The 16800-nt window shown below is 45.9% G+C and overlaps 1 protein-coding gene across 1 annotated transcript in view; it reads left to right on the forward strand.

The window, feature by feature from the left end:
• Positions 1-16800, forward strand: part of TIAM1 (TIAM Rac1 associated GEF 1) — a 210243-nt gene that overhangs the window by 142986 nt on the left and 50457 nt on the right. The window contains exons 13-14 of the mRNA XM_077760193.1: positions 4302-4388; positions 10212-10436. Of these exons, the coding sequence (XP_077616319.1) occupies positions 4302-4388; positions 10212-10436 (312 nt within the window). The remainder of the gene's footprint in view (positions 1-4301; positions 4389-10211; positions 10437-16800) is intronic.

Consider the following 16800-nt stretch of genomic DNA (forward strand, 5'->3'; position numbering starts at 1 on the left):
CTCAGAACTGTCAGCATAGAGCTCCACGCAGGGTTCGAACTCACAGACGACGAGATCATGACCTGAGCTGAAGTTGGATGCTTAACGCACTGAGCCACCCATGCGCCCTCTCAAGGATTCTTTTTTTCTTTTTTTTTAAGTTTATTTACTTATTTTGAGCGAGAAAGAGCACTTGAGCAGGGGAGGGACTGAGAGAGAGGGTCCCATGCTGCCAGCATAGAGCCCAATCTCATGAACCGTGAGGTCATGACCTGAGCCGAAATTGAGAGTCAGACACTTAACCGACTGAGCCACCCAGGCACCCCCAGACCTACAATGATTCTAAATTCAGCTCATCAGTATTTAACATTAGCACCTACTCAATTGTGGCTTCCTGCTGTATATTGAGCTCAGTATATATGCAGTGCAGCATATGTAAAAGTTACTAGCACACACCAACATATAAAACTCCAGCTACAAACCACAGTGTCTTCTATTTTAGAACACTTTAGGGAGGAAAATAGGACTTGATAATCAAACTGACTAAACCAATGGAAAGATTTGACACTTCCTCCTCATTTTTTTTTAAGTTTATTTATATATTTTGAGAGAGAGAAAATGAGCAGGGGAGAGGGAGTGTGAGAATCCCAAGCAGGCTCTGCACTGACAGTGTGGGGCTCAATCCCATGAACCTCGAGATCATGACCTGAGCTGTAAATAAGAGTCGGCCATTCAACCGACTGAACCACCCAGGTGCCCCAAGATTTGACCCTTCCTCAATTTCTCTTAGTCTCCCCTCCCTGCATCTCAGCCTGAACTGATTGTTGAAGTTAGTTCACAGAGTGAGGAGATAGGCTGAGCTTGACCCCAGGCTGCCTGGAAGTGGAAGAATGCATCATTGCAGCCAGCGGACATTCCTTCTTCTCCGGGGACTTCTGCTCTTGCGTTTTTGGTCATGTGCACCATTTCTATTAGAGGTGTCTACACTTGTCCTGGTTCCTGAATTTCCCCATATCCTGGTATTGAGTTTTTTGTACTCCCCTGCTGTTTCTGACGGTGCCATGACTTTTCTTTGGTTATGGATTTTAGTGTGAGGGACCTTCTGCTTGCTCATCCCAGGAGTTTGTCTTCTTGGTTTCTCTTCTTAGTTTTAATCACTTCCTTCATTCTCAAGAGCGTTATTGCCGCTCGTGGTGCCGCCTTATGGTGGATAAGTTGGGTTTATTTTGAATAATTCCCTCTGCCTACTGTTGGCAGTCATTTGGGGCTGTGTTACATTTGTTGGCCGGGAATTAGATTGTCGCTATTCTATTTAAAAGGAAAAAAAAAACTGTTAAAATTACTGTGTTTTCCAGTGGTCTCAAAATAATCTAACTGTAGGATGTGCAATATTTTTCTTATTGGTGTTAATTTAGGAGACGGTTATAATCCTTCTCCCCTGCACGTGCACATTACTGGCATTGTGAAATGGAGGCTGCTTCCTGAGACTCTGAGAGCCCGAGGTAGCGTGTGCTGTGTAGCTGAGTGGGGGAGAGCTGCCCTTCTGAACGCTGGGAGAGGGTCCTTTGCTGGACCCCTGAACAGGTGTCTTCCAGTACGAATTCTGGGGCAGAGCCAAAGTGCTGTCTCCCTTTGTGAATGCTGGCCTCCTTTGCGTGAACTTCCAGAAAACTTACTGCTCAAGCTTTCTTGAGCAATCCTATCACAGAGATTTCCCACCAACTCAGAGGGTCCGATCTGTTTCTCGGAGCCATGCTTGACCAGCGCCAATCTCATAGTCACTGGTAGTCCTTGTTATTATCTTTTGATTATTTAAAAAAAAAAAAAAAAAGACCAAGAAAAGAGGCAAGGGGGCAAAGGAATAGCTCAGGCACCTCCACTGACTTTGGCGTAATGTGGCTTGTAACAAGCTCTCAACTGTCACCTGTCCTGGCATCTTCTGTTCTTGTCCCCTGGCACTTTGTCATTTGCCCGCTTGTTTTTTTTTTTAATGCTTATTCGTTTTGGGGGGGGGGGGGGCAGGGAGAGGGAGAGAAAGAGAGAATCCCAAGCAATTTCCATGTTCAGCATGGAGCTTGACATGATCTCACAACTTGATCTCACAACTGCAAGATCACAATCCGAGCCGATGTTAAGAGTTGGACATGCAGCCGGCTGAGCCACCCAGGCGCCCCTACTCACTTGTTTTAATAGGAAAAGAAATGTGGTTTCAAAACTTTACAGAAGTGCAGCATTTCAGAAAGCAAATGCTGTATTTTAATGAATTCTATCCATTCTTTCTCTTGACATAGCCCCAATTCCACATCTACTCAAACAGGGAAGAGAAAGAAATTCTCTGCTTCAATGCAAATAGATAAACCTGTGTTAAGGCTAATATCACTTAATCAGCTCATGTATAAAATTATTTTTACTTGAGTGTGTCTTTTTTTTTTAAGTTTATTTTGAGAGAGAAAGAGAGGGCATGAGTGGGGTAGGGACAGAGAGAGAGGGAGACAGAATCCCAAGCAGGCTCTGCACTGTCAGCACAGAGCTCAGTGTGGGACTCGAACTCATGAACCATGAAATTATGACCTGATCCGAAATCAAGAGTCAGATGCTTAACCAAGTGAGCCACCCAAGCGCCCCGATTTGAGTGGGTCGTTTTGAAACATAATCTCAAAGTTACAAGTTGCTATAAGAATGGATTTTCAATGTAAGAGTCAAATAAAGACCAGAAAGTCTTCAGGGTATGGCCTGTGTTTCCCCATCTGAGGGAGTTATGATACTGTAGTGGGCGAAGACAGTTGGTAGTTTTGCCTGAGTGTGGGTATCTATTTCCTGGTCCTGTGAACTAAACAGAAAAACACATGTTCGTTATGACACAGCCTGAAAAGTCGTGATGACTCTCTGGGTCCCAGTTCTATAATTTTTTATTCTGTTTTGTTGTTATTTGCTTATTTCCTCTTTAAAAGCACTGTGATTTTTTTCTGCCTTCAGCCTTACAGTAAATACCTATATTAGGGGATTACTTTTCTCCTAGACCTGAAATAATGTCAGATCTTCACAACTGCATTAATTCCCATTATTGTTTTAGGGGTGTTTGCGAAAGTCTCTTACTTGAGGGAAAGGGGGTATAGGAGGGGAGTTCCACTGACAGATCAGAGAAGACTTTTTTTAAAGTAGCCTCAGGGCATCTGGTGGCTCAGTTTGTTAAGCCCCTGACTTGAGTTCAGCTCAAGTCATGATCTCACAGTGTGAGATCAAGCCCCATGTTGGGCTCTGCACCAACCCTTCTTAGGATTCTTTCTCTCTCTCTCTCTTTGCTCCTCCCCTGTTGAACTCTCTCTCCCTCTCTCAAAATAAATAAATATACATTTAAAAAATAATAAAAATCTCTGCACCCAGCTTGGGGCTCGAACTCATGACCTTGAGATCAAGAGTTGGATGCTCCACTGACCAAGCCAGCCAGGCGTCCTGATCAGGAAAGAGTTCTAATTAGAGTGTCTAGAAACAGAGGTGCCCAGGGCTTGTAGCCACGGGACTGGAAGCACCTCAGATCCCCAAACCACCTAGAAGCTCAGGGTCTGGTTTTTCCTTTTTTCCCGAAGGGTTTGCCAAGAAGCCCAAGATTAATTAGCCAATGGGCTTTGGGCTCAGGAATCCTGGACAAGGTAAGGTAATAAGATAATCTTATGATCACACTCTAGGATCATAGAGTGATCACACTCTAGGAGAATGTGAAATCAATGAATTTCAGTATAAAATAAGATTTGTAAAGTGAATTGCTCCTTAATCCCCATTTGCAAAGATTTATTAAATTAAGCTCGTATCCATACAGCAATACATATGGCTGGACACATACCATACAGTTTTTCAGATATAACGTATTGTAGGACAAGGATTGGCTGAAAAAAGTCAAAGGACCCAGATAGATAAGCTAATCGTCCCGTTGATGCTGTGAGAAGAGACCACGGAAAAAATAAAACCATGGCATGTGCTAGCAAGCAAGGGAAAACAAAATAATTTTCTTCCATTTGAGTTGATAGGTAGGTGGCGTGAAGATAGACATGGCTGATAATGTTAAGAGTCTCATGCTCTACCAACTGAGCTAGCCCGGCAGTTTGTGGCTGGTAATGTTAATTTTTATAAGTAGTGACTTCTTTAGAGTGATCTAGAAATGCATTTTTTTGTGCTTTGTGAAATCATATGAACAGGGAACAACACAATTGCTCCAAACTGTAACCAAAAACATTGAACATACTTAGTTCACAGCAGGTATTTCCTGTTGTTTGGTAAACATTCGGAAGGTGTGAGCCTTACCATCCTGTCTTTGTGTTTTCTAGGGTTTTCACTTTCCTCTGTGGAAGAAGATGGCGTTCGAAGGCTCTATGTGAATAGTGTAAAGGAAACTGGTTTAGCTTCCAAGAAAGGTAAGTCATTGAGTATATTGGCTGTCTGTCTGTCTTTCTTAAGATCCCTTGGGGGTTTCCCTGGTTGGCAGATGAGAAAGACACATCCAAAGGGTTCACCTGTAAAGATTATTTGAACACGGTGTCATTGAAAACCCTCCCAGGGAATATGCATATTATCCTATAAACTCAAGTGTGTAAGAAATGTCATGTTTTGTATCTTAAATCTGATTCTGAGCCCATTTCCTTGGGGCTGGTGGGAGGGGAACCTCCATTCTAATCTGATCGTCTTTCCCTACCATCTAGATGGTGGGGAGGTCCTAGGGGTTTTCCTGAAGCAGAATATTTAGGAACAGCCCTCTGTGCTCCGGTGGCCCAAACTGACGCTGGCTGTCACCTGAGCCTGCAAAGTCCCTTCAGAGTGGATGTGGTCCTGCCCCCCACTCATGGAGGAACCTTTGCAGGAGCTGAGAACCTAGGGTTTCAGAATCCAGTCTTCTTGCCCCATGGAGAGAGCTCTGTGTGTGCACGCCCCGCCCACGGCGTCCCAGGACTCACTGTGGTCTGGGCCACTTGTGACATGCCAGCTCTCTTTCCTCTTTCTACTCAGAGAGAATTTTTCCAGCCTAGATTTTTTTGCCTTCTGTGATGGTTTCCTAGGGCTCCAGTAACAAATTTTCGCAAACTCAGTGATTAAAAACAACAGAAAATTATGCTTTTGTGGTTCAGGAGGCCAGAGGGTCAGAATCAAAGTATGGGCGGAGTTGTTTCCTTCTGGAAACTCTGATGGCAGAATCTGTCCCATGCATGCCTCTCCTTACTGATGGCGGTCCTTGGCAGTCCTCGACTTGTGGCCACGTCCCTCCAACCTCTGTGTCTTTTGTCACATGGCCTTCTTTCCTGTGTGTCTCTGCATCTTTACATGGCCTTCTTATAAGAATATCGGTCATTGGATGTAGGGCCCATCCTAATCCAATATGATTTTATCTTTAATGTCATTACACCTGCAAAGACCCTATTCCTTTTTTTTTAAGTTTATTTATTTATTTTGAGAGAGACAGAGACAGTGGTGGAGGGGTAGACAGACAAGGGGAGAGAACGAGAATCCCAATCAGGCTCCGCGCCATTGGCGCAGAGCCCGACGTGGGGCTCGAACTCCATGAGATCATGACCTGAGCCGAAATCGAGTCGGATGCTTAACTGACTGAGCCACCCAGGTGCTCCACAGACCCCATTTCCAAATAAGGTCACATTCTGATATTCCGGGTAGACGTGAGGTTTTTTTGGGGGTGAGTGCACGTTTCAGCATACCATACGTACCATAAACAAATCAGACTGCCAGGTAGGGCTCAAAACCCACTTTCCTTTCATGGTCTTTGCTGTGGAATCTTTAGTTTCATCCAGGCAGTGGCCAGATCATACCTGTTGAGTGTAAAAGACCAAAACGTCGGGGTCAGGTGCACTTAGACGTAATGGCTTGCATCTGCTCTGTGAGAAGGCAGACAAGAGTGGAGCAGACCAGGACATGGTGGAGTGGCCTCCTTGCCACCTCCTTCCATGTCTTGGTACAGCTCAGTTCTGGGCATTCACGACCTTTGAGCTACCTACGCAGGTCGCTTCCCTTTGTGCTGTAAGCCTTGGAGAAGGGCAGCCCGCACACTTGGCTGTGCACAGAAATGTGGCCGAAGTGTGACAAATGGGGGGTAAAGTCAAAGTAATTTATCCACCACCAAAGTAATTTATGGAGTAGGACTTTCCTTCCATACTTTTCAAGGCCAAAGGCAGCCTGGAGGCAAGTCCACATGCTCACTAAGCTGCATCTCAGCTAGGAGCAGATGTGGCACGATTTATTCTCCCACAAACCCAAAAGCTGATTGTTATCTCTTGCAGCGCGATGAGTGTGCCCGTCGGCGTGGTATGGGGGTGGGGAAATACTCTGCCTCGGTTTCAGTCACATCCTGTTTTAGTTCTTTGAATCCAAGAGCCCTGGTTTTAGATAAAAACAAATGATTGTTCCGACCCACTTGCCTTGCATAGCCCGGTCCTCTCTAGATCTAAGAGTAATGTCCCTTTTCCCACTGGGGCCACAGGCATACCCATGTAGAGGGCAGTGTCAAGAAAGAGATTTGGGTTGGGGCGCCTGGGTGGCTCGGTTGGTTGAGCGTCCAACCTTAGCCCAGGTGGTGGTCTTGTGGTTTGTGAGGTTGAGCCCCACATCGAACTGTCTGCTATCAGCCCAGAGCCCGCTTTGGATTCTCTGTGCCCCCCTCTCTCTGCCCCTCACCCGCTCACACTCCCTCACAAAAATAAATGAACATTAAAAAAAGAGATGTGGGTTTTTTTTAATGTTAATTCTAGCCTCTCGGTACAGACCTGTGGATAATGGAGAGCTCACTGCAGACCATAAGACCTTTTCACAGAGATCTCTAAGTACAAAGCATTCTCCTTCTTCAGCTTCCATTTACTGTTTTACCTCATTCTTCTCCAGAGATAGCCTTGGGTGTCCACCATGTTATAACTAAGGCTCTCATTTATTTTTGTTAGCCACTTGGGGCTTTCGGCCCAGTTCATTTTTTATTTTTTTTTTAACGTTTTTTTTTTTTTTTAATTTATTTATTTCTAGGAGAGAGAGAGAGAGACAGCGTGAGCAGGGGAGGGTCAGAGAGAGAGGGAGACACAGACTCTGAAATAGGCTCCAGGCTCTGAGCTGGCAGTCAGCACAGAGCCCGATGCGGGGCTCGAACCCACGAACCGCGAGATCATGACCTAAGCGAAAGTCGGACGCTTAACCGACTAAGCCACCCAGGCGCCCCTCGGCCCAGTTCATTAACTAATGGTGAATCCCCTTTGATACCTGTCTACCTGTCCCCTGGATCTCACATTGGCTATACTTACAGAATTGACTCTTTGAACCAAAATGAGTTATTTTACACTTAATCGTTGTTCAGCTTGGACATGCTCATTCTGGCCCGTCATTCTTCTCTTGGGGTCATCTGAGGCTGGGAGCTGCCATCTTGTTTGCTGTCCTCTGAGTGTTTTTCTGATGGCTACACAGGACAGAGCCCCATTGAGAAAGCCATGTTCTTCTTTCTCTAGGGCAGGTTCAGAGTACTTTCTAGATACCTGACAGTTTTTGCCATGGCCAGTTATGGGGATTGCTTCTGAGCAGGCTGTGGTTTTCCATGAGAAAGAAAAGCTTTCCTTTTTCTTCTGCCACATATTAATGAGAGTTCATGTCCATTGAATACCTTCACCGTGCCAAATACTGTGCTAAGAGTTTTACATGGGTTATTTCACTTAGTCTCACTTAATGCATGGTCACTTTTGCGTGTGAGGAAACGGGGGCTGGGAGAGATTCAGTAACATGCCCACGGTCACACAGCTGTTAGGCGGTGACATTGTGACAGAAGGACCCCAGTGAGGCACTTCACTGCTCACTACTGTTGGGCTGCCTACACTCACATATCAATACTGAGAGTAACTCACGCAGGCGACTGCCTGTAGTCATTGTCTACGTCTGCCATGACAAATGACCACAAACTGGGTGGTTTAAAACAACAGAAATGTGTCCTCTCACAGTTCTGGAGGCCAGAATTCTGACATGAAGGTGTCATCAGGGCCATGCTCCCTCTCAAGTCTTTAGGAGAGAATCCTTCCTTGCCTCCTCCAGCCTCTGATAGTTCCGGCGTTCCTTGGTCTACACCCCAGTATTCGCCTCCATCTTTGCATGGCTCACTCCTCTTCTTTCTGGGCCTCTCTTCAGAGGACATTTATCAGTGGGTTTTGGACCCACCAAATAATCCTGCATGCTATAATCTCAAGAACATTTACTTAATGATAACTGCGAATCCTGTTTCCAAATAAGTCTCCGTTCACAGGATCTGGGACATGGACATATTTTGGAGGGGCCACCATTCAACCCACTACACACTTGTGGTCCACCAAGTCATGGTAAACCTGGAACTTCTTTAAAAAAAAAAAAAAAAAAAAAAGAACCAGGGGCACCTGGGTGGCTCAGTCGGTTAAGCGTCCAACTTGGGCTCAGGTCATGATCTCACGATTCGTGGGTTCGAGCCCCGCATTGGGCTCTGTATTGACAGCTAGCTCAAAGCCTGGAGCCTATTTCAGATTCTGTAACTCCCTCTTTCTCTGACCCTCTCCTGCGCTCGCTCTCTCTCTCGCTCTCTCTCTCACAGAAATAAATAAAAAACATTAAAAAAATAAAGAAAAAGAACCAAATTCCTAGATGTTTAAGTCTTGTCTTCTGTTTCTCCTTATATTACCTTCTCTCATATCTAACCAAAAAGGTTGTTCCCAAGAGAATACTTAAAAAAACAACAACAAACCAAACTACTTTTCACATGGGGAAATTTTGTATTTTCAATTCAAATGCTGTGATGCCAAAATCTGTCACCTAAACCTGGAGTGGTTCCTTCCCAGAATTCCACCTCTGAGTAGAGAAAAACATTCTTATTTCTCTTCCATTGCCTCCCCACTCCAAGCGCTTCCTGGAGTATTTTATGGTGGAAGATGGATGTCAAGTGGTTTTGGAAATCCGAGCACAGATAGGCAAGGGCTGTGACCCGGTGAAGCCGGGAAGTAAGAACTTCTCTGTGGAAACGCTTTCCTGCAGACTCGGAGGTGGGATCCGTGGATACCTGAGGAGCTGAGTGGCGTCTCATTTCTGCAGTTTATTCATTACCTTTGCCCTTCACTCACTTCCTTTTCTGAGTTTGTTTTTCTACGTGAGTCTTTAAAATGAGAGTTGGACTCTTGTCTTCTTCTTAGCTGAAACAATACTTCCTTTCATGTTCTGCTCTAACCTCTCCCTTTCTCGAACTGCTGGAATGTTCTTTTGATACCAGGTTGGAACGCCGCAGGGTCTGTCACAACCTCTTGTTCTTTTGGGTTGGGCTAGTTCACAGCTGCTCCCTTGGGTCCCAGACTTTGGCAACTCCCCCAGAATGCTTTGCAAAAGCGGCAGAACCTTTGGGGACCTTCCAAAAAATACTCATCCCGGAGCCCGGATGAAGTTAAAGAAAAGGGGGAGGGAAGGCAAAAAATGATCAATGTGGTTCTGCAGATTGTGTTTGGAATAAGGTGATTTCTAGAGTCGTAGTCAGAGGAAGGACGCTCACTGCGCTTTGGTTCCATAGCAGTGAGCAAGAGATGTGAGCCGGCTGTGCCACACGTGTGTGCACTGTCGCATATGCGTACAAATGCGTACAAATATGTGTACAAAACATACTGATTACAGCAATCAGAGCATTTTCTTTAAAAAATTTTTTTTAATGTTTGTTTATTCTTGAGAGAGGAGAGCAAGCGTGCAAGCCGGGGAGGGGCAGAGAGAGGGAGACGGAGGATCCGAAGTGGGCTCTATGCCAACAGTAGAGCCCAATGTGGGGGTCGAACCCACAAACCGCCAGATCATGACCTGAGCCAAAGTCGGATGCTCAACTGACTGAGCCGCCCAGGTGCCCCAGAGCATTTCTACCATTTCCCCTCAAAACTGAGGAGGATGGTCGGAATTAGCATGTGTGAAGAGAAGATACCCGGAGCGGGTGGACTCAGGAAGGAGAACATGTGTTTAGTTGGTGTGTGGAAGGCAGATAGGCATGCTTGTCATGTCCGAGTCCAGAACCTTCCGAAACCAGGGCCCACGGGATCACCTGGTGATCACTGTTGAGGACCAGAGCCTGTTTGCACCAGTACCTGGGGCCCCAGGTGAGCTCCACGTGCCCTTTACAGCAGGGTTTCTACGCTGTCGCGATCTGACTCGTCGCTGCCGCGGCCGCTGCTTTTATGTGCGTGTGAAATGAAACATTTTCCATCTCGCGTTGGCAGGTCTGAAAGCAGGAGATGAGATTCTCGAGATCAATAACCGCGCTGCAGGCACCCTGAGCTCCTCTGTGCTCAGAGATCTCCTCACGCAGCCGTCCCTGGGCCTCCTGGTGAGGACCTGCCCCGAGCTGGCCGGCGGCGTTGAGCTGCTGGCCTGCCCGCCCCACCGAGCCGACGGCCCCGGGGATCTCGGCGACAGCCCGCTGGCCTTCCTCAGCAGCAACCCAGGTATGTGCCAGACCCACGGCTGAGCCCAGGGCAGCGGGACCTGCTGGGCGTGTGCGCGTGTGCGTGTGTGTGCACGTGTGCGTGTGTGTGTTCCAGTGACGGGGGGCAAGCGGGCCTAAGATGTACGAGTGAGATGAGCTGGTTACGGAATGTGTGTTTCCTGTTAATTTCCAGGGGCCGGGGGACTTGTGTTCTTGAGGGGTGGGCATCAACCTGTCACACACAGAGCTGCTGCTGCTGTGTGTCGTTTTGGAGAAAGTCGAATGGGTCGAGGCCACCGTCTCTTGGCTGTGGGTAGAGATGACAAAGACTCACCAAGGCTCTGGGTACCCCCTCTGCCTTCCACGCCACCGTCCGCCAAACCGTCCAGCCCGCGCTTTCCTGTCTGTGTGAGAGAGGTCATGGGCTGCCCGGAGGGGAAATGCACGCAGAGCTCAGCTTCTCCTGGGCTCTGCCAGTCTCCAGTCTGAGCAGGAGTCCGTAGGTGGGACCCTGCCCTGCCCCGTCCACTGCTCTTCTCTCCCTGTCCCCTTGGAACCTTGTGCTTTCCTTGAAAGAAGCAACCTGGGGGCGCCCAGGGGGGCTCGGCTTGATGAAAGTATCAGACTTCAGCTCAGGTCATGATCTCATGGTTTGTGAGTTTGGGCCTCACATCAGGCTCTGCACTGATAGTGTGGAGCCTGCTTGGGATCCTCTCTCTCTTCCTCTCTCTCTCTCTCTCTGCCCTTCCTTCCCCTGCTCCCAGCCTCAAAATAAAGAAATAAACCAAACATAAAATATAAAAAGAAGCAACTTGCATGCCACTTGCCTGTTGAAGCCTTCCGGGTGGGACCCAGCAGAGCTAGCTCCCTGCAGAGACCCCTTTCACGTGGGCCCTAATCATACACTACTCTTCTTACTGGTTTGTCTCTCTCTTTGTCCTGAGTGTGTTCCTGGGACTGGGATTATATCTTCACGTTGCTCCATGGGCACCCTGTTCTGGTTCCGCGAGAGTCCTTGAACGAGCACACCCGTCAGCAGCATATTGCTGTCACTTCTTTCTCCATGACCTGGGTCTAGCCCTGGGGTTGATTCAGTACGTTGGGGTTTTTGGATTTATTTTCTTTTTAAAACTTGAGTTAAAAAAAAAAAAGTTGTGGTTCCAGAATCTGAGTGTAGGTACTTCGAGTATTCTTTGCCCTGCCATGGTTTTTGTTTTGTTTTGTTTTTTCAGTTTATTTATTTACTTTGAGGGGCAGGGTGGGGGGAGTTAGGCAGGGAGAGAATCCCAAGCAGGCTCTGCAGTCATTGCAGAGCCCAATGCGGGGCTCGAACTCACGTACCATGAGATCATGCCCTGAGCCCAAGTCGAACACTGATTAATTGAGCCACCCAGGCACCCTCGTGTGTTTTTTAAATTCCCTTCTGAAGTTTGGCTTGATGAAAATAGATCCACAGCAGAACCCTTGTGAGAGTACATTCTTTGGTTCAGTGGCTGTTGCAAGAATTTGGCAAGCTGAGGCTTTGGAAGATTGATCACACTTAACTGCTGTTGACTTCCTTGACTCATTATGTCATTGCAGGACTCACCCCAATCAGGTTTTTAGAAAATGTTTCCGGTGAGCTGTGTACCATTATAGGGAACGGAGACCGTGAAGGCTATTCTTTTGTGTGACCACAAGATGGCAGTATCGATCCCATAAAACTCAGTTCACAGAGACCGATATTTCTATCGGTAACATGACTTTGAATGAGGCTTGTTGTGTTAAGTTAGGTTATTTAAAGGATTTTTATAAGATCTGGATGTACGATGGAAACCAACTTGACAATAAAGTATATTAAAAAAAAGATCTGGATGTACATACTATGTACATACAGTGTATTTCAACTTTCTTTGAATTTTTTTTTTCTGTCTGTGTCCTTCCTGTGGGCTACGGATATAAAGCAGGGGTTGGCAAACTACAACCCACAGGTTAAATGCAATCCATGGCCCATTTTTGCAAAGAAAGGCTTTTTTTTTTAACTGTTTAAATAAAGGTTTATCATCCCTGTTTTAGGGTGTTTCTGCTTTAAATAATTGTGTGTGTACATTTTGCAAATTTTTATTAAATTTTTTTATAATTTTTTTATAAATTAAAATTGTTTTATAATGTATTTCATTGTTTTATAATGTATTTCATGCATGTATTTATTTTAGAAATATCTGCGTATATTCTGTACATATAATGGCTGTCCCATCTTTTATATGATGGAGTTTTAAACTTAACTGACCTCTGTATAGTATATGTTACCTCCTTCAGGCCAGTCACCTTTGAAGGCTGAGTGCTTAATCCACCAAATCTACCGGTGTTTAAAACACATTAAAATTTCCATTTTGGAATCATTCCTAGAAGATGTATCCATTCCTTTGCTCCGTTTACAGTTGAAGGATACTATTTCGCAATGATCAAAAATCTTTCAGGACACAGTCCTCTCGGTCAAATTCAGGTCATTAAGACTGGTTCAGGCATAAAGCAAAAAAAGTAGTCATCGTGTTAGTTTTCTTCTAAGGTTTCTAAGTTGGCTTCAGCATTAATACGTTCCAGAAGAATTCTCAAATGCCCTGGGCAGTGGCGGTCCAATTGGCGCGGCTGAACCCTGTTTGCCTTCCGGTCGCTACCAGCTTCTAATCCCCATTTCACCATGAAAAAATACAAGAGGCAGATAAAACAAGATAAAATAACCTGAAAGATGCTCAGTAATGAGGCAGAGATAAAGCAGTATCCACTGACAGCTGCAGTCAAAATAGCAAAGAAAACAACTAGGAAATTTGTACAGCAGGGAGCCTGAACTGTAGCCTTAGTCTAAATTTAGAAGGAGCTAAAAATAAGAAACATCCTGAGTGGTAGGTTTGAGGTCTGAGGCAGGGACCATCTTAATGGCGGTCACAGTGGCTGTTTGGCAGCCTGGACGGAGGGCCAGGCAGTATCTTAGGGACCCTGGGGGCCATGTGAGCCCTGGCTGGTGCCTCTCTGTAGGAGGCTGGCCAGCTGCTCACCCCATCCTACAAGCCCAAGTAGGCAGGCATGGCCCAATTGTGCCCTCAGATCCCCGACTGAAATATGGGCTTAACTTTCAGGGCTGGATTATTTCTGAACCCCTTTGTTGTGTAGAAGTTTGTTCCCTCTCTGAAAGCCCCACACCCTAGTGGGTAAGAGTGGTCTCCGAGACCAAGTTTCCTGAGACTATGTCCTGATTCTCTGTTGCTTAGCTTTCTGTCTTTGAACAGGTTATGCTTAATCTATCAGTGCCTCAGTGTCCTCGTGCATAAAATGGGGATGATACCACAGTACTGTCTCACTAAGTTGTTGTGAGGGTTAATTGAGTTATAAGAGTGAAGTGTTTTGGGGGCACCTGGGTGGCTCAGTCAGTTAAGCGTCCAACATCGGCTCAGGTCATGATCTCATAGTTCATGGGATCGAGCCCCATGTCGGGCTCTGTGCTGACAGCTCAGAGCCTGGAGCCTGCTTCAGATTCTGTGACTCCCTCTGTATCTGCCCCTCCCCTGCTCATGCTCTGTCTTTCTCTGTCTCTCAAAAATGAATAAACGCTAAAAAAAATTTAATAAAAAAAAGTGAAGTATTTAGAATAGGTCTTAGGAAGTGCTCGATAAATGTTACATATTCGAAGCACAGTCTCTTATGGGGACGTGAAGATCTTTGGCTTGTTACCAGAAGCTGCTCATTTTTTATCTCACTGGGCTCTACTCTATCCACCTCAATCTGCATCAGGTGAATTGTCTGATAACTAAATTTATGAATACCTTACTTAAGTATTTCCCTTTCCCAGGCGGAAAGAATGAATTCTGTAGTCGAGGTGCCGAGACACCTGGGCCCCTTTTCAGATATGGTGACTCCCATGATCTGGGATGGGGCCTAGGGTGCATTTGTTCTTGTGGTTGCTAAAACTCGAGGGGTTCTAACATGCAGCTGGGATTGGGATCCACTGTGTTTGGTTTCCAACCATCTTTGTTTGTTGATCTGCTTTTGATTGTCTTGGTGGAAACACAAGGTGATTGGAAAGTTACGGTCACGTGCAGACCATCTATAGTGGCATTTGTTGACATCATATTGTGGCCTGAGATTTTTGTAATGGAAATCCGTTAGGTGGTGTGGAGTGCGTCTCCGCCCTCGGATCCCTTCATGAGAAGGAAATGTGGCGGATGAGTTGGTTTGTTGGCTTAGAAAACAAGAGACCTCCTCCTTAGTGTTCTCCCTGAGACTCAGTTTCCCGTTCTCAGTCACTGACCACCTGGGGTCCTTGGTGAATTTTTCTTGAGCTACTTTCATCCATACCCCCTCTCCTTTTTTTAAAAAAATGTTTGTTTACTGACGTACTGGTAAGAAGATGGAGGAAGGATGTCTAGACAGAAAGATAGTTCCTTGAGTGGCTGTTGTTATAGAGAGAACCTTGGAGTGAAGAGGAAGCTGACGTAGGAAGCTGCAACACTGTGTGTGTCTGTGTGAGGTTTCCAGAAAGCCTCTCGAATGTTCCTGTGTGATTTATTTTGAATACTGGTCTCCTCTGGAGCTACTCATGTTTGGGGCCAGGTAATTCTCTGTGGTGGGCGCTGTCCTGTGCATTAATGTAACCGCTGTAAGTTAATGATAGCCCCTTCCCCGAGTTGTGCCAATCAGAATCTCTTCAGGTATTGCCAGCTGTCCCCCGAGCAGCAAATTCTCCTCCCTTGGAGAGCCATGGGCCCACTTTACTAGACGGAAAACCCACATTACCCAGCTAGGGAAATATTCATAGTGAGCATCAATATAGGGATGCAAATCTAGATCTACAGTAATTTTCAAAGGTTTTATTAAACATTTATTGAGGGAATTCTAACACAAATACCCTTTTCTGGCATCTCCCCCCACCCCTCCCCCACTGACTGCCTTTTGAGTCAAGGGAAGAGCAAAGAACAAATAAATGCTGATTCTGGGGCCTTTCTCCCAAATGTGAGTGACATTATTCTTCTGGCATGAGATACTTATTCTTAAAATTAGTTCTTGGAACAAAGGTATTTCTGTCAGCAATTTTGCAAAACCCCACATTTTATGCAAGTTGAAAGAATCGCTACAGGTGGCATCCAGGGTGTCTTTCAAATCCCTTGAAACATCTGTTTGCGTCTTTCATTTTAAATTCCGCCATTGTGCTGACATCCGTTTAATTTTTATGGAGAATCCAGCTCTGCTTTAGCTTCTCTAAAATTCCACTCGACGGGTTGTGGCAAAACCCGTGCCCTCATTTAGCTCAGTGTTACAATACAAGTGCCAGAGTTCATCAAACTGAGCTGGTTCTCGTTCGAAAAATGGCCATTCTGGAAGCCAAGCTGGGGAGAGCTGAGCGACGGCAGCTAACGCTGGCCCATAGGGTCGAAGACAATTGGGGCCATCATTGGGTTTGGAGAGTCAGCCCCCCACACCCCCCTACTCAATATACCTCAGGCACATCTGTCTGATGCTAAGTGGAAGATTAGAGTCTGTCCGAGTACAAACATCCCTCCTGCAGGAAGTAGATTAGGCAGCGTTTGTCGTAACAGGAAAGGCTTCTGTGACAGCTGGGAGCGTCCAAGGCACCCTAGTCAGAGGACCACTTGAGCACCCAACACAGACAGCTGTTTGATTTGCGGGCAGAGCCTGCTTTCCTCCAGTGCCCGTGGAACGTACGAGTCTATTTCAGACTGTTGTTCCGTGCAGATTGTCTGGAGCTTGATTCAGAAAACACAAGGCAATCAGACAGCAGGGAGACGCAACAGAGAAAGAGGAACCATACAGATTTATCTTCCTACAAACAAATATGGCCCCGTCCATCAGAGGCTCTGAAGGCTCACAGATACCAGTAGCACATGGCCTTCTATTTGTTTGTTGATAAAATTCGGAGCCATGTGCGATTTGTAAACTGTCTGGGCGCCATGGTTTTGTCACACAGCACCTGGCTTGTTTCCTGAGGCCCTGCTGGCGAGAACCAAACATCTAGTCTTCATTTCCGGCTGGATGGGGTTGATGACACCCTCCAAATCCTGTGTGTGGGGAAGAACATGCTTCGGAATTTTAGAGCTTCCGTTTGAATGTTTTTAAAGAACATTAGTGAACCTTGTATTATTTGACTTTCACAACAAATTAACAGTCAGTAGTGCTTAGATCTACTAAGCATTTGTGGGTATAAAAATTTCTCTCCATAGAGAAACAGACACTGAGATTTTATGAAATGTGGCTGGAAAGAAGTTTTTGGTCTATTAAGTTAAAGATGGAGGGTTTTTTTCATAGTGTATGTTTACCTCTCCCTATTCTTTTTTCCCCACCTCTGTAGTCATTTTTGTTTTTTTAGCTTTGTTGAGGAAAGGGTGTTTATG

The sequence above is a fragment of the Crocuta crocuta genome, unplaced genomic scaffold (genome assembly GCF_008692635.1).
Source record: "Crocuta crocuta isolate KB4526 unplaced genomic scaffold, BGI_CrCroc_1.0 scaffold369, whole genome shotgun sequence".
NCBI classification, from domain to species: Eukaryota; Metazoa; Chordata; class Mammalia; order Carnivora; family Hyaenidae; genus Crocuta; species Crocuta crocuta.